This window comes from Ptychodera flava, chromosome 21 (assembly GCF_041260155.1).
Source record: "Ptychodera flava strain L36383 chromosome 21, AS_Pfla_20210202, whole genome shotgun sequence".
Lineage (NCBI taxonomy): Eukaryota > Metazoa > Hemichordata > Enteropneusta > Ptychoderidae > Ptychodera > Ptychodera flava.
Genome location: NC_091948.1, coordinates 2714391 through 2736925, shown reverse-complemented (window position 1 = coordinate 2736925; position 22535 = coordinate 2714391). Strand labels below are relative to the sequence as shown.

At 36.3% G+C, this 22535-nt stretch overlaps 1 protein-coding gene across 1 annotated transcript in view; it reads left to right on the top strand.

Moving 5' to 3' along the window:
* Positions 1–93: 93 nt before the first annotated feature.
* Positions 94–22535, top strand: part of LOC139121099 (AP-3 complex subunit beta-2-like) — a 31587-nt gene continuing 9145 nt past the window's right edge. The window contains exons 1-13 of the mRNA XM_070685731.1: positions 94–332; positions 450–525; positions 6679–6753; positions 11611–11706; positions 14718–14878; positions 15501–15567; positions 16212–16394; positions 16706–16876; positions 17451–17548; positions 18102–18291; positions 20278–20410; positions 20836–20945; positions 21498–21674. Coding sequence (XP_070541832.1) covers positions 208–332; positions 450–525; positions 6679–6753; positions 11611–11706; positions 14718–14878; positions 15501–15567; positions 16212–16394; positions 16706–16876; positions 17451–17548; positions 18102–18291; positions 20278–20410; positions 20836–20945; positions 21498–21674 — 1662 coding nt within the window. The 5' untranslated portion in view covers positions 94–207. The remainder of the gene's footprint in view (positions 333–449; positions 526–6678; positions 6754–11610; positions 11707–14717; positions 14879–15500; positions 15568–16211; positions 16395–16705; positions 16877–17450; positions 17549–18101; positions 18292–20277; positions 20411–20835; positions 20946–21497; positions 21675–22535) is intronic.

The following is a 22535-nucleotide window of genomic DNA, read 5'->3' as shown; positions in this document are numbered from 1 at the left end:
GTAAGACAACGCTTTATGGGTTATTATTCAAATTTTGAAATGAAATACTTCCGAATATCCATCGACGTGTCCTGATTAATATTCATTTCAAGTCACGTGATTAGACAGTGGTCTCCGCCATCTTGGACGTGAGCTCTGAGGGAAGTAATATCAAATTTTACTTCTTATTGGACTTCCCAGACCGCTTGGAAGTTTAATTCACACAAGATGGCTCACAATAGTACTGAGCATCGATCATACGCAAATGAACGTCCACCATCGACAGGATCTGGTGAAGCCGACATCGCCACTGATCCAGCCAGCGGTGGAATCTTCGCAGCTGATTACAAAAAGTAGGAGTGACTCGTGTTTGATTGAACTTCCAATTTTGTGCAGTTGCCACTTCCGTTTGATATGTTTGGTCTATCTGCAATGTTAACCGCTTGAATTTTAATTTTTTTCTGTGACAGGCACGAAGATTTGAAACAAATGTTGGACAGCAACAAAGATAATCTTAAGTTGGAAGCTATGAAAAGAATCATTGGGGTAAGCCAAGTAGATGTCTAACAAGAGAGAGTGAATGAGGGAGCCACCACAGTCGAGAGAGAGGTGTTGGTCAGTTAAAGGGATTCGGTTTCAGTGTAAATCAAACTCACGTATTAATTAAGAGTGAAAATATTGCCTCATCAATGTTATTTCCTAACATCCGTATGATGAAAATATCTGGATATATTAATGAATGAAAACAGCTCAAATGCTTTGCCCCACCGAGAAAATGTTTCAATATATTAGTATAAGCCATGCTACTTGTGACAGGTGACTAGTTACCCTGGCACATACTGGCATGGTGATCCTGGTGACGATAATAGCGGAGATTGCAGAGGTCACTTATATTATTCTTGTGATTGGCCAGGTGTATCTGGACGAGTAGAGAACAAGCGTATCCCAATTTTTAGGTAGTTTGTGTATCTAAGAGATCAGTGCACTTTGAGGGTATTTCAAGTTTTTCACGTCAGGGCTGACAAGAATTGTGCCCCAAAACATGCTAGAACCTTTCTAGATCCTGTCCTTCACTTACGATGTATTGTAAAGACTGTTTTGGTTACAGAAATAAAAGGATTGAGATTTGTCATCAAAATTATAACCATCATATAGAACTTAGGTTATAAGTTTGTTATCTCTCTGGCAGTAGTACCAAGCTATTCACACCTATTCAAATAGTAATGATGTAACAGTGAGTTTGGATGTGTGCAAGAACACAGTTATAGTCTATTTTTGTTTTACCACTCCCCCTTCTTTTGTTGAAATCCTCATATTACTATTAGAGTTTAGGGATATAAAAATGAGGTATTATATTGACTACATGTATGTAGATCCATTGTACATTTTTTTGTAATCATCCATTTAAAACTTTTGTTCCATGTGTCACCCACAGAACACTGAATCTGTTGAAAAAATTTGTGTATTTTTTGTAACTGTGTAATTTGCTTAGAAAAGAGGCCAAAAAGTGCTCTAACTACCATACAAATGCATTTGCAAATAAAAAAAAACCCTGACCAAAGTCATGTTATGAACCAGACTTGCTGAAAAGGTGCCACATATGTGTTAGCACACTTTTGTGTGGCATTGTAAAGCATGAACTAATCTGCAGTACAAGCATAATACATCATTGACCTTACTCTGAACGAAATTGAAAATTGATGTGCGTCAAACTATGAGAGAAAGTTCATTTTTAGGTCAGTATGTGTTTTGACAGCATTCCAATGAAACGCCTGATTCTTTAACAACCTCTTGTGACACTCTTGACCAGAGTGTGTATTTTTGTTTTACCAAATTTTGTAAACAATGCTTATCTCATCAAGAGGGTTTTCCTGATAGATAGATACACAGAATGTTATTTCTCAGCTCAAGATACATGTAGTAGTGTGACATTTTTTAATTTTTGTATGTGATGCACATCTTCTGATTTCTGCCATATTGCAGTACAAGCACATGGTTTGGAGACCCATGTGAAATTTTGACTCACAATATAGTAGTTTGGTATAGCATACTGTTTTAAGTTGAGAAAATCTTCCTCTCTTCCCCTTCTAACGATTAAGCTTTGCTTTGCCAGCTTCTGAAAGGCAACACGTATTTAATGCAAATACAAGTCAGCAAAGAGTGGAGTATTCAACATCAAAAGAGGCTGCTAATGTAACATTTATAGTCAAACCAATTCACATCGGTGATAAGACCTGATGTGTGTTTAAATATAGATACATAGTATTTTGGTCAGTATCAAAAGGCATGCAGTTACCCAGTGGCCTGAAGTTTGACTTGTTTCTGAATCAAGTTGGACTGAACAAATCACTTCCTCCTCAGGACAGCAGTTATCACCCCTGACCCTCATTCAACACCTTGTTACTTCATTCATGGAAGTATGCCACAGTTTTAATGCCAGCATATTACTGTCCTGATCAGTGCATGTAATGTTTCAAATTGGATTCAGTAGCCCTCTATCTGCATTGTATCATATTTGGCAAGATTAGCAATGGTTATCTGCCCATCTTTCAAAGGAAAACAGTCTTATCTTGTCCTAAGTCTTGATATTGTTATGTGACCATAGTTTTACCTGATCATATATGAGGATCTTTTCCAAACTGGAGGAGAAAGACATAACCATTCTTAATCATTGCCATTAATATCCTTCATTTCAATAATTTGACATAGATTTGCGTAGTATAAATATAGTTTCATATGATTATAACACAAGTCAAGGCCATGTTTGCTTACAATCAAAATGCCTACAGTGACTTCAAATGGCGGCAAAGTATAATTATCATCCTGTCATAAACAACAAACCATGGTGTGTGTGTGTGTTAACAGTTTACAGGTTTTCTGTAGCCCATTAATTAAAATCTGTAATCATTCTCAAATTAATTTTCCAATAAGCTTTGATGTCCAAAACGATATTCAGAAAGTTCACAGAAAGCTCTCTGTTGAGGCACAATACAACTACCCTAGGGCCAACTGTTTTTGTAAAATGGATGATGAAAACATTGCGTACAGTAGCATTGCAATGTTCCTGTCTACTGTTCAAATTTTGTTTTGTGCTGTCAAGTTTACTGAACTGGCTGCCATTTATTCACAAGTTTTAAGAAAAAATGAATTTTGTAGACAGATTTAGAACTCACTACGTTACATATTTTCCATTCAAATTTTTTTTCTGTTAATATGCTTGTTTGGAAATTTCTTTTATTCAGGATGTATTTCTTACTCGTCAAAAATTTTGTGCCATGGTGAAAATGTCAAGATTCTAAAATACTGCATTGAACAAGGGGGTCTTTCAGGCCTTTTTTTGCTGTACTGCCAATACAACGTGGTGACTGGTAGAACCATAGGGTGATACTCATTATCAGCATATTTTACAGCTAGCTGCCAGAATTTTCATGATGACCTGTCTCATATAACCAGAGCAACTGTACATAGTGAAGATATTGAGAAAATAATTTCAGAATCCTAGCAAATCATGTAGTTGAAAATGTTCTTTATGTAAACACAGTATAAAAAGGTGCATTGTGGACAGCCATGATCACTCCATTCACATACACATGTACAATGTAATTCTCTTTATCATGAGGTACATAGCGTGTGCTGTATTACATGCACTCACTGTGCTTCCAAACTACCTGAGAAATATGTGAGACTGTCACAGCTGGTCTATGGTCTGTACAAGATAAAATTCCTGTGCAAAGACAATGATAGGAGATTGTAGTTGTTGAAACACACAAAAGATAATTCACTCTTTGCCATTTTAAGTCAATAAGTGATTTTCAAGTGAGAAAAAAGCTAAGAGGCCAGTTTGAGGGTTTAATTAGAAAAGCTAAGGCCATTACGTAGAATCAATGTCTTGCATTGTGTTGTACAGTATTATGTCAGCAAGAATAGAATGACATTCATTGAATCCAAGTCTTTCATTTTAATTTTCTGTATGGCAATGAATGAAGAGATTTCTCCCATTTCTGTGAGAAATTAAGCTGTTCAATTTATTAATTTTCAATGTATGAAACATTTACGGATGAAATTTGCAGAAATCATCAATATGTCAAAGGAAATTTTTGAAGAAAGATTTATTGAGATTGTTTTTCATTGTGTGTGTATATTGTTTCATCAAATTAACACCTCCTACAGGAGAGTTCTAATTAATGCTTTAACACATGCCTGTATCACATGAAATACTTCATTTGTTACACTTGCATTATATTTCAATTCAAGAAAATGTAGTCACTGATCACACATAGAGTCTCAAAATAGAGTGGTACTGGTGTTACACCTTTACTGAGCCAAAAATACTCTTTGAAGAAAGATTTATTGAGATTGTTTTTCATTGTGTGTGTATATTGTTTCATCAAATTAACACCTCCTACAGGAGAGTTCTAATTAATGCTTTAACACATGCCTGTATCACATGAAATACTTCATTTGTTACACTTGCATTATATTTCAATTCAAGAAAATGTAGTCACTGATCACACATAGAGTCTCAAAATAGAGTGGTACTGGTGTTACACCTTTACTGAGCCAAACATACTCTTTGAAGAAAGATTTATTGAGATTGTTTTTCATTGTGTGTGTATATTGTTTCATCAAATTAACACCTCCTACAGGAGAGTTCTAATTAATGCTTTAACACATGCCTGTATCACATGAAATACTTCATTTGTTACACTTGCATTATATTTCAATTCAAGAAAATGTAGTCACTGATCACACATAGAGTCTCAAAATAGAGTGGTACTGGTGTTACACCTTTACTGAGCCAAAAATACTCTTTGCTTCAATATTTCCATTTCTGACAATGTTCCAGATTTCAAGTTTTATGATACCATTAGCCCATGTAGTTACCTATGCTACACATTTGGTGGTAAACTTTCTGTAAATTGAAAGCAAAATTGTAACAATCAGCACTTTGCAAACCAAACTATGATTTTTTTTGAGGCACCCTGACCTGGGGTAATATTGCTTTGCTGATAAATAAAAGATTGTGTATTATATAATGTCCACAGAAATAAGAATGTTTTCAGGTTCTAGTGCTTTCATCTCAAATTTTATTATGTTGGTATTTGTTATGTAAGTGACACAGGTTTGATAATGCTGACCTATGAGCTCACTGGCAATCAGTCTTAAAGTAACTGGGAGTTTCATAATTGATATCTTGATCTCAGACGTCAAATTTTTAAATTGATGAGTGTTTTCAATTGGGCACGTCTGTTGTACCCACATTTTATGACCAGTGGTGTGTTTTCTCACTGATTCTGTAACTGAGAAACCATGTTGCATGGAGTATTCATAAATTTAATCGTACAAGATGCCCTTTACTGGTCATTAAAATATTTTAAATCTTTGAAAAGAACTGATGCTCTTTTATACTAACAAGACAATGTCAGTTAATAAGTATTAACTCAGTGAAGATTGGCAGCAATAGTCATATAGTTTTCATTTGCAGCAGACATTACCATTCGTTGAGGGTAAAACAAGGTAATCAGATGGTTATGTAATACAGTCTGACTTTCACCACAGCAAGCATTTCAATAATTATAGAAGCATAGATTACATTGAACTGATAGTAAGATAATACAGGGCAAGCTGTCTGCTCTTATAGAAACAAATATCATCACTCGTTGCAAATGCCCCAAGTTGTTTTTCCTAACATTGTTTTTTTTTCCTACAAAGTTAATATATTTCAAGTGTTTTCATTTAAATATTAATCGCAGACAGCTTCTACTAGCATTGTTTTAATCAGTGTGGCCATGTGCATTAATAGAATATAATAATATGAAGTGAGAAAAATCAAAAAGAAGACTCTGCTATTGCAAGGTCTTTTACAGTAAATATGTCAAAACATGTAACCTTACATCCTGCTATGGAAATCCAGTTTGGCCTTTTGCAATGCGAGTGAAATACAAACCATCAGGAACACATTGTGTTCCATGGATGTTCATGAAAAGGTCCATTTTGTAAAGTAAATTCATAAAATTATGTACATGCCATATGTGTCTGATATATAAATACAACAAGCCACCTACAGTATTAACTTGAAAAGCGGGATTTTCAGCATGCTGTGAAAACTATAGAATTGGTTTTTGCAATTTTTTTCTATCCTATCGTGTTGAAAATTACTTTTACTCAATTGATGAATAGCAAATTTTGCTGATGTTGTCAGTAAATGTTTATAAACTTCTGCACAAAATATACATGTTTTTGTTATGCTTCTGTGTCACAGAAGGAGATCTGAACATTTTTTATGTCCACCATGACTGTGGCCTGTTTTTAGAATGTCGGGACATTAATTCCTTGTTAATTGTGCCATTCTTTACGTAATGTTGTTAATTACTTTTGACTTCCTTTTACATCACTGAACATTGAAATCACTTTCTTGTCTGTTCAGTCCTGTGGAACTATCCTGGGAGATAATTTCTTAAGAAAGGATCAATGAAAGATGTTATTATCAGATCCCCTTAAAGTCCACTGTCTGCATGCAATAGTTGCTGTAATATACATATACCACCCTTTCTGCTTTTGCTCAGTACATACACCACATCAAGAATAATTGGATTTTCAAACGTCTTTGCCATCTTAATTCAATTTTGAAATGTTTACTGGCATTCACACACAGTCGTGATGGGAAGTTGTAACATCATAATTGTATGTTTCTTTCAGATGGTGGCCAAAGGTAAAGATGCATCAGATCTGTTTGCGCCGATTGTGAAGAATGTTGTCTCCAAAAATATTGAAGTGAGTGCTCCTTCTTGTTCTGAAGTGTAATTAGCCAAAACGTGTTATCTGCTGAGGAAAAGTTGACAATTTGACTTTAGTTTTATATATGTAGATTAAGGTTATCCCACACCATTTCAGTTACTTTTTCCTGCTAAAGATGGGTTGTCAAAGGAGATAAATGGAACTTATTGATGGTAAGATGATCAAATCTGCCAACTACCAGGGAGATGTCTTGCCCTGCAGGCCTTGCTCAGACTCTGAGATCTGGAGGAGGAGATTTCTTTTTCATGTTACATACCCTTTGCCAAGATAAAGATGACAAGATGGAGACTTGGTGCTGATTCCCTAACACTTTGTAATGTAGTGTGGGCGGTGAACACCCTTAAGGGGCTCTATCAAGAGTAACATGATACATAGTTTTATAGTTACAAGTCCTGATGTTGGCATTTTATTGAAGAGAAAGCACAGTCATTCTCCTGTTATTTCTACCCACACACACACACAGAGCTCTGAAGAGACTCAGTGTCTTCTGTACTGCGTTTGAGTTTTTCTGTAGAGCTCCAATTTCATTCAATGCGATCAATCCTCATAACATAACAAGAATGCCAGCGTTTGAATAGCCAGTATGTTCCTATCCACATTCCAATCCAGAGTCTACTGTAATGTAAGACTTTGTTACACAAAGAATGCCATAATAACTACTATATGCCTGATGCCTGATATACTTAGCAGTATGATGGGACAAGTATTATTTTAAATTATAGTCAATGCCATCTGTGCTGGTGAAGGACAAGATATACTGTTGCATTTCTGTTATTGTTACCTGTGTGATAGCAAGGTGACATGGTAGATTAATCCTGTATAAGTTGTTTCCACAGTGTTGTTAGCTTTCTTATTTGACCACAATTTTGAATCAATTTTAATGTATAAAGTACAAAACAATTTAGCTCCAGATTATTTGAATGTTTTAAAAGGATACACAATATTCACAGTCGGAATACTAGATCTGCTGCCAGAGAAGATTTATACATTCCAAAACATAGAACACAGTTCTTTAAGAAAAGTTTTACATACAGTGGTGTAAAAATATGGAACAGTTTACCGGTTGACTTAAAGTCATGCTCCTCATTGCAGGCTTTTAAAGACAAATGTAAATTTCATTTTATGTGACACAGATGTTCAGTAGTGTAATATTGTTTATTGTCCATTTGTTTTTTTGTACCTATTGTATGTTTTGCCTTTCATGTCTTCATGGATGTGTGCAATTTTTAATGTATATATTGTAAATTTTAATGATTTCTCGACACTGTGTGAGAAGAGCCATTGGCTCAACAGTTTATCGAGATTAAATAAAGTCTAAATAAATAAAAAAAATAAAATAAGATTGCATTGCTTTTCTATCGTAAAATATTAGAGTGAGTTCTAAAGGGTCAAAGTTCCATCTCAAATTACAGGTTAAGGCAAAGCAAGAAAAAACAGAACTAAAAGGTGTGCAAATTATTCTTCTCAAATCTGTTACCAATACTGTAATATTTGCCGTATCCTCCTGTTGAAATGTTGTTTGGAATGGAAATTTGTAAGATCTGTTCAAGATTAATGCAGGATAACTTTACAAAAACTGAAAAATGCCCTGTATCTATATAAGATCTTGTTTATTCTGTGTGTGAATGATGCATTTTCACTTTAACTAAACATAGCTTATTTCTGATGCTGGTTAGGGTCATGTCCTCTGCAAGAGGTCATTTTGATTGACCTCTGTCGGTATTTATCTCACATCAGCAACCAATCAGGCAGTGTTGATCCCTCCCCCAGCAGGTGTCAGCGCTGAGTTCAGGCAGTCTTGCATAATATCCATAAGGGTCTGTGTGATGATATGTGATATGTCTGTGAGAGGTCAATCAAAAGAGGTCATTTTGATTGACCTCTGTCGGTATTTATCTCACATCAGCAACCAATCAGGCAGTGTTGATCCCTCCCCCAGCAGGTGTCAGCGCTGAGTTCAGGCAGTCTTGCATAATATCCATAAGGGTCTGTGTGATGATATGTCAGTTTGACTGCAGCTAGCACCACACCCCCAGCAGCATGACTTTAACATGTGTGAATAACAATCATCAGTCTCAGTTCCAGTTTTGCTTCCAGTTTCAAAGGCATTTTCCTTCCTGTGATATCTTCTATACACAAAGTGTGACATCTTCTATACACAAAGTGTGACATCTTCTATACACAAAGTGTGACATCTTCTATTCACAAAGTGTGACATCTTCTATTCACAAAGTGTGACATCTTCTATTCACAAAGTGTGACATCTTCTATTCACAAAGTGTGACATCTTCTATTCACAAAGTGTGACATCTTCTATTCACAAAGTGTGACATCTTCTATACACAAAGTGTGACATCTTCTATTCACAAAGTGTGACATCTTCTATACACAAAGAGTGTAGAGCAATGTTGCCTCCTGAAAATACCATTATTCTGCTAATATATTTCCTTTTAAACTTTACTATTGTTAAATAAATCCTACAAAAATTGTTATTATTTGAATTGGTGTGGTTTTATTAAAGTCCCTTTGTGCTGCTGTACTTCATGAATATTTTAAAATTCCTCTGAGATTCACTCACTATTACTGGGCCATGATTAATTAATAAATGTGATGTGTGGTAATCAACAATTACTCAAGCACACCAGTTACAACCAGCACAATTTTTTCAGCCCTGTTATGTGCCTAATTATATGTCATAAAATTATTACCGTTTGTTCATATTAAACCAAACTTGACTGCCAAAAATCAACTGTATCACTGGAGAGCAATCATGAAGTTTGAACTTTTTGACCTTAGCTTCCTACATCTGTGCCTTGGATTTGCTGATTCCAAGGTCCCTGTCGTTTTCTATGATGAATGATGTATACGTCCTGTAGTGTTGTAATCTTTGTGACACTCCTGTGATAATCCTATAACCTGCCATCTCTATTCCTGTGTATCAAGACTCAGTCAGTTCATCAAAAGCATGGCAGTTCAGGGCTTTCAAAGGTCAGGGTTCTCCCCAGCCCAAAACAGCGTCGCGGCCCGCGACGCTATCGTTCAAGCCCGCGACGCTTTCGATCTCACCGCGACGCTATCATTGTTACCCGCAACGCTATGAAGTTCAGCGGCAAAATGTTCACAATGGCACCTACTGGTCGACGTCCGTACGATCACACAAAAGGAAGACAGATTATTCGTAGCTTCTTTGTTTTACAATGTCACTAGTTATTACTCCTTTCAATTTGTATGAATAGTGTTAACAACAGAACAAGTTCACACGTCCCTTGTGGTGGGCCCTTGACGGTACCGGCACCGACCCATCCAAAGAAATTGTAAAGCTAAAGGACAGAAAAAATTGACAGCAAAAGTCAGCGACGATTTCCGCTCTTAATTGACGAAATATTTTCAAATCAAAATCAAACTGATTACACAATCCCTAGCTACAGAAGTGGCGATTTGGTGAAATTTCTGTTTGTCTCACATCTTGAAATAAAAAGTAAAGTGGAACGAAGACATCATCTGATCATGTATGCTGCCGATCAACAGCATAGCCTAGCATAGTGAACTGTCAGTCACCGCACACCGGCATGGGTTGGCTGCACGTACAAGCAACTCAACTTTCCAAGATCAAACGGTCAGTATCTTGTGAAAACAGCAACATAGCAATGAAAATTGTTATAGTCAGTGGTAAAAACTCTTAACAGATGGAGTGTTAATTGCTTTAACCAAATGAAAATGCATATGAAGAGAATGAAAACCCACATCGCGTGCGTGAGTGAAAATACTGTAAACAATGGCGGATGTGACATCAGAGTGGGACTCTTCTATTTTGGTACCGGGGTGCGCCGGATCAGAGAACCCTGATAAACGTACTGAAAAAACGTAGTATTTTCCTGGCGATGCTGTCACGGGAACTTCTATGCCTCATTGTTTTACATCTTTTAATAGTTTCTTTGATCTGAGCAGTTTTACCAACTGTTACGATATATTTTACTCTGCTACCCTTTCTTTATTGGAGCATGAAGGCAGCAGATGGGAATTAAACAAGGGTAGGAGCTTATGCAACTTAGTAAGGATGTACTAAATTTGGAAAAAAAGTCAGTCGAGGGGCTCTACTCCATAGGTACCCTGTTTTGTCAATTTTTGGCGAACAAACTATATGCAAATATTTGAAAAACTAATTATGCAAATATTATGCAAATTAGCCGCTACTCTATAAAAAAATCCTAGGGAGAACCCTGATAACGATGAAATTATTTAGCTGTTTTCTGCGTCAAGTGCAACATAGCATTTAGATTAATTGCTTAACTGACACTCCAAGGAGGAAAGTGTCCAGCCCCTATTTATAAAAAATCATAGAACAGACATTTGAAATATTGTTAGCCCTGTAACAAAGGCTCACCATATTAAGTGCTAATCATGCCATTTCAAATGACAAAAACAGTACCAGTAGTACAAAAGCTCAGTCAAAAGGATGAAAAGTAACACATTGAATTAAGTTGATGAGTCATAGTTATTACTTTAATGGTACTAATCTCACTACCCTGAGCTTATATCAGACTGAGGGAGATCCCAAGTCATTTTGCTAACCAAGAGGGGGTCAGGTTATGAACTTTTTGGCGATACTGTTTCATCTGTGCAACACACTTCTGTTCCCACAGGCACATCTACCTGCTACTCATTTCATAAATGCTCATAGCCTTCGTAACCCTTATGCCACATCTATGCAAGCACTTAAAGATGACTCTTTGATTTGAGATCATCATTACGGAGTCCTTCGCTTATGAGTGGCTATCTCAGATCTCCCAGTGCAACCTTTCACATTTTGTCAATGTCTGTGTGTCTTTGCAGATCAAGAAACTGGTGTATGTGTATTTGGTGAGGTACGCAGAGGAACAGCAGGATCTGGCTTTGCTGTCCATCAGTACTTTCCAGAAAGGTCTCAAGGTATGACAAACTTAAAATGCTCTCCATTGACCAGTGACCAGTGACTATTTGCAATCAGGTTATGCATTGCTACAGTGAGTTTGAATAACTGAAGCTACCACCAAAGTGATCCCTCCGGTGTGTGGTCATCTCTGACTCTACTGTGTCCAGATCATATTTTTTGATTTTACAGAATAGGATTATTCCTACCATCTCAAAATACCCACTGTGCAGTGTTTTGATGGTTTTTCATGAATGTCAATATGAATTATTGAATAATGCATCATTTTTTTAATTTTTATTTTTTTTATTTAATCCACTTTATTGTCCTCAAAAAACAAAATCAATAATGCATCATTTGGTAATAGTTTAAAATTAATTCAATTTATTAGATATAAATATTTAATAAATCACATATACTAAAGGCAACCCTTTCAGTGCCATTCCTCACATGTTTCACTGATTTCTAAACTTTCATTTGAATATGTGTCACACATAACCTGAAAAATTGTCACTAAAATAGCTAATTGCCAAAAAAGGACTTGGAGGATCATAGCTATATGTTGCTTATACCATCAGTGTTTGTTTGTTTGTTTGTTCAGTACCATCTTCTTTCCACTGTTCAGCTTCTCAACAGAAGTCTGTGTATGTACTGTTTGCACAGCTGGTAATATGTATTAGGTATTCATACATATTACTGGTATATGCTATTATCATATATTTATTTCAGATAAATAAAATAAATTGAAGTTGATGAATACATTTTGAAACTGCTGAACAATTTGTATGTTTAGAAACTGGATAACATATTACAATGCAGGATATTTTATCACATTTCAGTTAATAGAAGTAGTTATCAAAAAACAAAACAAAAACTAGTCATGCATAGATAATAGTATGAATGAGCTGCATGTATTGACAGCTACATCAACTGTTAAAACAAAGTCCGGCAATGGTAACTGTAACATTCTTACTCATTCATAAATAATTTTTGTAGTCAAAAACCTTGGAAGTCTGGTAAAATATAACAAGAAAATCGTTTCAGGTATGATATTGTGTGTGACATTCTCTTACCATGAAGTCATTTGATATGGTGGAAGTTTGTGAATCGCAATATAATCTATTTGAAATCAGTCACATGCATTCACGGTATGAACTTTAACATTCACTCACACTGTAACTTCTATCAAATTTCAGACATCATCTCTGCTACTTGAAATTAAAATATACAAAACATGAGCACAAAACACAGTTCAGCTAATGCATTGATTTAACATAATTTAATAATGTGAGTTGTGCTGCTTGTTAATTCAATAGAATTTTGGAATATGAACCGATTCCAGCAAGCTGCAATCGTAAAACACTTTTGAAAAAATGTCGTTGAAGTGATATTCCCATGTTTTGGAGGAATGCTTTGTTGTATGTGTGTCATTGGATGGATTGAAAAAGATGACAGTAATTTTGATGGAAATTGTATGAGAGAATGATTTTTCAGGTTGAACACTTACATATGTCACTTTATTTTCTGTGTCAGTAATCCGTTGGGTACATGCATTGATACGAAAATAGTTCTGTAACCATACTGTCATTCTGAGTAAAAATACAAAAAATGCCACCAGCATTTGAAAAGGGTGCATTCTTTGTAAGAATGAATTTCACATGGTAATTTATCCCATCCCAAGTCATTTAATTCCTGAATGTTCAAATTGTAAAGGAAAGTTGTTCTTTGATGTGTAAAATTTGTCATAAAATAAGACACAAATAATCATCAGTCTTCAACAGATTAATTCTGAAGCTAATGTCTGCTATTTGACGTTTGTACTGTAACCTTGCTGATATGCCATGCTGTAAATTGTTGATATATTGAACTAAACCTGCATTGAAATTGTATGAATTTGTCTGAACTTCCCTCATTTGTTCACTTATTGTGTCAGAGAGTCCAATCTTTATTCACGAATAAACAATGAGCAGTATTACTCTGCCAGTGCCTTGACAGGTTGTACGCGTATTTCAATAAAGTCTGTATACAGTATGACTATCAAAATCTGTCCCATTTATCAAGAATTGCTGGTCAAAAAGAACTTCAAATGAGACACGTCAAATAACTCTGATATAAGTACTGAAAATATGTAATGTATGAATTGCCAGGTGACATCCGGTGCTGTTGTATCCACATGCCAGCATTTGTAATGTAATCAGAGGGGCTGTTACACACAGAAAGGTCAGGGTTGCTGGTACGTCACATTTGTAAGGCAGTGTGCAAAGGCAAGACTCAGAAACGACATTTCCAAATGTCTCTTCTCATAACAAGCAGTTCATTCTGTTGGCAGAGTGTTTTTTATCTGAAATATATGTCAAAAAATAGAGTGTGACATAAGATTTAAAGTCAATATATAAGGCCTTTTGGAAAACCTGTGCACATGTTGCAGTGTTTGAGTTCCATACGTGTAATAGTGTATTTTCACAATATGGTGAAAAGAGCCACTTGCTAATACCATTTTTGTGTGTAGTGTATGTTGTTGCATTGCTTTCCATCTCACAGCGCATGGTTGGCTATTCAATTCATATGTGGCTCTCTCCCGCCCTTTCAACTGAAGCCATAATGTAACCCAGCTCAGCAAACTGATGTAGCCAGGGAGGGTTTTGCCATGTGCCATCCAAATCGTTCAGGGTTCATAATTGTAGGGTAGAGTTTTAAATCTGCATAGGTCACCTTAGGGCTGTGAGAGAGCCCAGTTAATCATCTTTCTCTCAAGTTGTATTTATTTCTATGGTTTGTTTGTGGAGCCTGGTCGAAAAAGGATTAATTGGTTGTTGAATGTGGTGTTTCATTAGTCACAGTTCAGCCCCAGAAAAATTGATATCTTCAGCCCCCTTTCACGGCATTGTTCCCTAGGTGTAGTACTAGTTGACTTTGGTCACGTCATCTAGGAGTTTGTATAATATTCTTCACCATTGATATTTTAGGTCAAAGTGTTCTTATCGTGGTGATTTTGTGATAACTGGCATTGCCTCCTTTCATTTCATTTCAGGATCCCAATCAGCTGATCCGGGCTTCAGCTCTCCGGGTGCTATCCAGCATCAGAGTTCCCGTCATTGTGCCTATCATGATGCTTGCCATCAAGGAAGCTGTCAATGACATGTCGCCTTATGTCAGGAAGACGGCAGCCCATGCCATTCCCAAACTCTATAGGTAAATGTTCATTAGTTAACCATTCATGTTGATTCTGGAGAGGTAATTTCTAGCCAGGGTGGATTTTCATTGACTTTGGTCGGCTGTCTTCCATCAAAACACTTTTCAACTCTGAAGGGGGTTGAACATTGTGTACACTTGGCATCCTTTGCTGCCTTGTACCAGTACTTATCATTTTTGAAACCCTCAATCGTTTCCTTTCTGTAAAATGCAGTCCCCTATGTTATATCATTTTCTGTTCCATTGTCATTTGATAATCCAACAGAAGACAGCAAAGAACAAACAGCTGAACATAAAACAATGTCTTTTCAGTGGCTTCTTATTCCTTGCAAATGCAGTGGACAGTTTTACACATCCAAATCAGACTTTAAACAATTTAGTTGGATGGATACTTCATACAGCTGTGTGATTATCATGAATAGACACCCATAAATATTTATTTTCATAAGTTATTATTAATAATAAGCAACTTGCGTGTAGCTCAAAAGTGCTGATTTTGTGGATGTATGCATTTAATTTGAAGAGCCAAACAAATTGTAGGTAAACTTTAAATTTCTATGCTGGAAAATGTTATCATTTCACTAACATTGTGCTGATATTCTTCTATTTAACATATTACCAGTCTTGACCCAGAACAGAAGGAGCAATTGATTGAAGTGATAGAGAAATTGTTATCTGACAAAACTACGGTATGTATCTGTCATATGCAAATCTGAATTCTTAAATTAGCAGACTCTAGTAATTACCACCGATAGTGAGTGAAATTTATCAACTAGATATTAGATCGACGTAAACAAAAAGCTTACATTGAAAAAGTAATTTGTTGATTTGACACCGGCTGTGAGGTGTCTTGATGCCAGAGACGCCGTTGACAGCTTTTTGTCAGCCTACATTTAATCTTCTTATATTTTCAGTCACTGCTGTTACAATAAACATTTTCTCAGGGGGGTTTGTATATTTCCAGCATACAGTATTCTCAAAAGGTTGCTGTAGACTCCTAATTGATGTAAAATCCATCTGTAGCACTATTATCACCAGCTTTGAACAGAATATCACTTCACCATGGCATTTATATGACTCCAATATCATCTCAAATAACGATTTATGTCCAAAGTTGGCAATATCATGAGATCATACCCTGCTCCTTTCAGGCAACAACAATGGTTGATCATCTCCTGAATCAGGTTATGGTTCAGATAAACAATAAATAACAAAATAATCCTATTGTTCTCATAGGATTTATGTTCTCATATATCATGAATATAAATCCATGGCTTAGAAGACACCCTTGATGACAGGTTTTGTTAAATTAGTTTTCTTTTCACCACTGTAGCTTGTTGCTGGCAGTGTTGTATATTCCTTTGAGGAGGTGTGCCCTGAACGCATTGATCTTATCCATAAACATTACCGCAAACTCTGCAATCTGCTGATAGATGTGGAAGAGTGGGGCCAGGTGATCATTATTAATATGCTAACGAGATACTCTAGAACACAATTCTTGGATCCCAACAAAGGGGTAAGTGAACTTTGTATTTCTACAGTAAGTGTATTGAAGACTATACTTGTGTTCAGTGAAGTTTGGTTTCTGTCTTGGACCTTCTATGTTTCTCTCTTTGTTGAACACCCCCTTCTGTACATGATTGTTTTGATGTTTTGAATGCAATAAATATTTTGGTTAAATCAGCACAATGTGTGTACATTTCAAGTTTTACCCTTCGTCGCCATTGTTTGGCTCAAACCAATTGTTATGAATGGTGAATGTGGACCTGTTTAAATGGATAGGTCCAGAACATAGGAAAAACCTGACAAACTTTGTGATTTTCCCAGGATTTTATCACCGAAGAAACCCCTGAGAATTTTTACGGCTCTGACGATGACAGTGACAAGGAGAGCAAACAAGCTTCCAATCTTGCGGAGAAGAAACCTTACATCATGGATCATGACCACAGATTATTACTCAGAAATTGCAAACCGTTGCTACAAAGCAGGAATGCCTCGGTGAGTAACCAGCAATCTAGACACAGTGGCTGTGTCTAGACACAGCGGCGGTGTATGTGTTCAATTCAAATTGACTTATCAGTGTCTAAGTGATGGTTGAACTGTACCATAAGTATGCTACTACTGTAAATACACACTTTGTTTCTTTTTGTGAATGTCTGCATGACCAGCTCTATCAGAAATGTATCATTTGTGTTTTATTTTATTATATCAGTGCAATTGAGTTTTCAGTATCTAAGTGATGTAGAACTTGATAATGAGTATGCCTCTACAACTACAAGAAATATGTATCTTGTTTCTTTTGAGAATATTTACAAGACCAGAGCTATAAGCTAAAGTATCCAATATGATTTGATCATTGTATGTGTTATGCTTTTACTAAATTGTGCACAATGTCCTTTCACCAACTGTTACAATATAGTGCTGATGATTTTATTTGTGTATAGGAGGAAGTTTATTCTTGTAACCATGGTAACCAGAGATAACATATTTGCATACCCCTAGCCATGCGTGGGATGATTCCTTACGTGTGTGTCCATGGTAACCTCAGTTCCTTCTCACTCACTCTTTGCAGGTTGTCATGGCAGTAGCCCAACTGTATCACCACATAGCACCAAAAAGTGAAGTTGGAATTGTCGCTAAACCACTTGTCAGGCTATTGAGAAGCCATAGGTAAATAAATATATTCTGGACAAAATCCAGTTTTACTGTTCCCAAGTTATAGATTGGTGAAAAGTTAGAAGATAAAAATGTAAACTTCTGTCATGAGGGATATTTTGTACTTTAAGATGGTAGTGTGTTCACTCTTTATTTGTGAGTACAGTGTAAAATCAGCCATTTTCCCTGTGAATGTGATGACATTGTGTTATTCATGGCTTATTTTACATAGCAAATCAGGTATGTGATACTCTACCCTAAGCAACAAAATGTTGAACAGATATGAAAATCACATGACAGGTAAGAAAAGATATCTCCTGTCATACTCTGATATTACCCAGAGCTAAAGTACAAGTTCTAAATTGGAAAACGAGGCAACTTTTGATGAACATTCCAATCGCAATATAGAGCCCAATTCTGTGTGTATTTTACATAATGTGGAAATTATTGTTGATGTTGACCAACTAGATCATTATCCTATTCATGTTCACCTGGTGTATATATCTCACAATTTTTCTTGGTTGCGCATCTTTATATGAGTGTGTGCTGTTTGTTTGTGTCTCACCAGGGAAGTACAGTCAATAGTACTTAGTAACATCGCCACCATGAGTGCCAAGAGGAGGGGAATGTTTGAACCATTCCTGAAGAGTTTCTTTGTCAGATCCAACGATCCCACACACATCCGCTTGCTCAAGCTGGAGATCCTTACAAACTTAGCCAGTGAGACTAGTATATCCACCATTCTTCGAGAGTTCCAGGTAAAGTCGGGGATTACTCACAACTTGCCCCTTCCCACCCTAACAGTTTATGTAGAAATCATCTAAATGGATTGATCTGTTGAGTTCACAGAGGAATAACCAGAAAATAGCAGTGCAGTGTTTGAAACTTTTTGTAAAGTTGTGCTTACAGCAGTGGACTGTCAAATGTTACAAAAAGTTTATCTAAATTTGAATTTTTACATCATAAAAACTTTACATAAAATTTTGTCTGGGTGTTTGTTATGTTATTTACTGTTATCACTTTTTCAGCCCTTTGTATTTACAGCTCTGTAAAATATATTAGCATCTTACTAAATCAACAGTTGTACAACCTTATTTCATCACCCAAGATGGTTTTCAGTCGTCAAAAGTTATAAACTAATTTCCCCTTTCATTAACGGATCACTACACTTCAAAGTCAAATAGATTGATAAATTCCAATTAGAATAGTCAGGTTAATCAATGATTTGTTGCCCAGTTTATTGTATTTAATAACAAACCTTGATATTGCTGTAGATTCAGCTGTCCAATGAGAGAGTGTCTTCCATCTCACACTGGGTGGGTTGCACATCCAGAGTTTCTGATGGCTCTGGCAAATCCCTGACCAGTGGCCTCTCTTTACAGATAATCCCAGACTGTTGAAAGTGTAACCATGCATTGGGACCAAAGTAAAAGCATAGACAGCCTAAACAACAGGAATTTGAAGCATTCGTAGCATTTCTGATATCTTCTTAAGAGAGTTTTAATCAATTTTCTGCTGTATTTGCCACCCCTGTTTCCATCCAGACTTCCACGGTCCTTTTTTGTCTAGAGGCTATTCCCTAGTTGAAAGCCATTTATGAAGTGCATTTTACGCCCAGTGAACACTGATAACACTTACTGTTATGTCACTGTGTCAGACCAAATCATGTGTGTTATATTGCTCCATGGGTGTCCTGCCAAAGCTGTCATGGACCTGTCACTCAAGGAGCTAATGTACTGTTGTTTCATCTCAAAATGTGATGCTACATGACAATAGCAGCACTACTGCGGTGATAATATAAATTAGACCTGTGGTATTATAATGTTTATGTCTAATGTAGCCTTCTGTACGCCATTCAGTAAAGACATTTAGCAGCCCACTCTACACTTACAAATTTCATGCTATGGATATTGCACAAAATACATCAACATGGAAATCTCAGCCATTATGGAAATCAATAGTCAAGCATATTTCACGCCAAGTTGAACACTCATAATAATGACACCTTTTGATGTCAAGATAGTATGTTGTTTGAACAAAATCAGCTCTCAAGTATTACACCACCCGTGCAAAGAATTTGCATGTCTATTACCATGTCTATCACTATGTCTATTACCATGTCTATTACCATGTCTGTTGCCATGTCTATTACCATGTCTATTGCCATGTCTATTACCATGTCTATTACTGTGTCTATTGCCATGTCTATTGCCATGTCTATCACCATGTCTATTGCCATGTCTATTACCATGTCTATTGCCATGTCTATCACCATGTCTGTTACCATGTCTGTTGCCATGTCTATTACCATGTCTATTGCCATGTCTATTACCATGTCTATTGCCATGTCTATTGCCATGTCTATTGCCATGTCTATTACCATGTCTATTGCCATGTCTATTACCATGTCTATTGCCATGTCTATTACCATGTCTATTGCCATGTCTATCACCATGTCTATTACAATGTCTATTGCCATGTCTATTACCATGTCTATTACAATGTCTATTGCCCTGTCTATTTTCATGTCCATTACCATGGCTATTACCATGTCTATTACCTATCACAAAGCTCGATGCCTTATGAATACAGACAAAAATAAGTTTAGTAATTATAATACAATGGAAAATTCAAAACCTGCAGTATGATGCTGCATGTTTAATCTAGCCTGCTGACAGGCTATTTTCATAAAATATTCTCACTTCTTTCTTCATCAGTATTTTTTGTTTTGATAATTTTTGCAGACTTATGTGACAAGTTCAGATAAGAATTTTGTGGCGGCCACCATCCAGGCTATAGGTCGGTGTGCCAGCAATATTTCAGAAGTGACAGACACTTGCCTGAATGGTTTGATGGCGTTGCTGTCAAACAGAGACGGTAAGAGGACAGAATTGTCACAGCTTTGAAATGTATGAAATCCCAGGGAGCTTCAATGAAAATCAAATAGAAATGCTGTGATTATTGTATGATTGTATGCTGCAGCATTATTGTACTGGTTCACTTGAGTACATCACAGTTCTAGTGCATAAATGAAACACGGGAAATGAAGCTAATTCTCAAACCAGTATGTGATGTTATCGTGATTTTCCATATAAGTGGTTATTTTGAATGCCATATTTATGGGAGCAGAGGAAGGGAAGTTGAAGAGAGTTGTTGTTACTTCACTTGTTGTAGCAATGTAAACCCATTTCACGATAGCCGTTAATATTCATACGAAACAGATAGTGTTGAGAACAGCGAAAAAGGAAAATCCTGTTGGTTGTGGGATTCTGTCATTTATCAGTACAATTTTCTCTTTACAGAGTCTGTTGTTGGTGAGAGTGTTGTGGTGATGAAGAAACTACTGCAGATGAACCCCACTGAACACAAGGAAATCATCAGACATCTAGCAAGACTTACAGACACAATTACAGTGAGTATTAAAACACAGCAATATTCAGTCAGCACTGCTAGGGGACACACATACAGTGATGTATGTGTGTAAATTCAGTTGTAGTGTATGCTGTTGTATACCCTGACTTTCTCACCATGCATTTTCAAACAACTTTTGCTTGTACTCAGATTTCATGAAGTCTTTATCACTGTGTAACCATAACTTTTACGAATACAAGTATCCACGAATCATAATTGTGAAACAGTGGACTTGTACAAAGAAAGTGCTGCAGAAAGAGGTTAGGAGAGAGCCTTTGCATGGTTACTTATGAAAAAGAAAGAACTTGAAAATAAAAAATAAAATGATGTAGAAACAGAATTAGGCAATTCAACAGTTTAAGGGTTTTGAATGATGGAGAACTTGATGTCGTGTATTGAGAAAGAACACAGTTATTTGAAGAACAAGAATATAAAGTCTGTGGAGAATGTGGAAGACAACATGCAAGGAACTGACATGTAGCAAGTTGTCAGAATTTTTGCCAGTTGTTATACCCCAACTTTCACTGACAATTGTTGGTATTTTGCACTTCAGGTTCCCATGGCGAGGGCCAGCATTCTCTGGTTGATTGGGGAGTATTCAGACAGGGTACCAAAGATAGCACCTGATGTACTCCGCAAGATGGCCAAGACTTTCATCACTGAAGAGGACATTGTCAAGTTGCAAATTTTGAACTTAGGAGCTAAACTATATTTAACAAATTCAAAACAGGTAAACTGTGAATAGACATAAATGTTTCAAGTGTAGAGATTCTGTAATGCATAAGTTCTTCATTCACCAAATCATAACTTTTCCTCCTTGTTTGGTAAGTGGCAAAAGGATGTGAAAAACTCACTGATGAGAAAATAGTCCATACAGTTGTGAACATTATGCTGCATTGCCACCAAATGCACATCCTGTCATCCATTCCATACAACCATTCTTCATACAGTGAGTAATGTCTTAAGAATGAAGAGAAACATGCACAGATAACCAAACATTCCAAGACAGGCTGTTAATCCGTTGACTGCTGTCATTTTTCACACCAAAATTTGAATATCACTTTTCATTGACTGCTGTTTTCGATCAAACTTTGGAGAAAATCTGGAAAACTGTTATATTATGTAGAGGCGACAAAATTTGTCTTGGCACTCAAAGGATTAAAAAAGCCATTGACTGGCAATTTCAGATATGCATTGGCAATATTACAGAAGTGTAAAAAAGCCATTGACTGGCAATTTCAGATATGCATTGGCAATATTACACAAGTGTTTGTGGATAAATTGGATAATATAACACTACAGTCATGGACTCTCAGTTACTGTATGCTAAAGCAAGGATCAGTGTTGGAAAGTAATGCTTCATGCACCTGTTGCCATAGGAACAGAGGTGTTGATTTCCTTAATAATATTATATCTAAAGAGTATATAAATTACATATTTTTGGATGTCATCTTGATAGTAGGAGAAATTGTCAGGTAAGACAGAGCCAAATGAATGCCAATGTGCAGTCAGTGACATTGTGTTGAAGAAAGGACTGACACAGTGTACTACCCTGAAGTTTCAATGGAAATATACATATTTGAAGGCTATA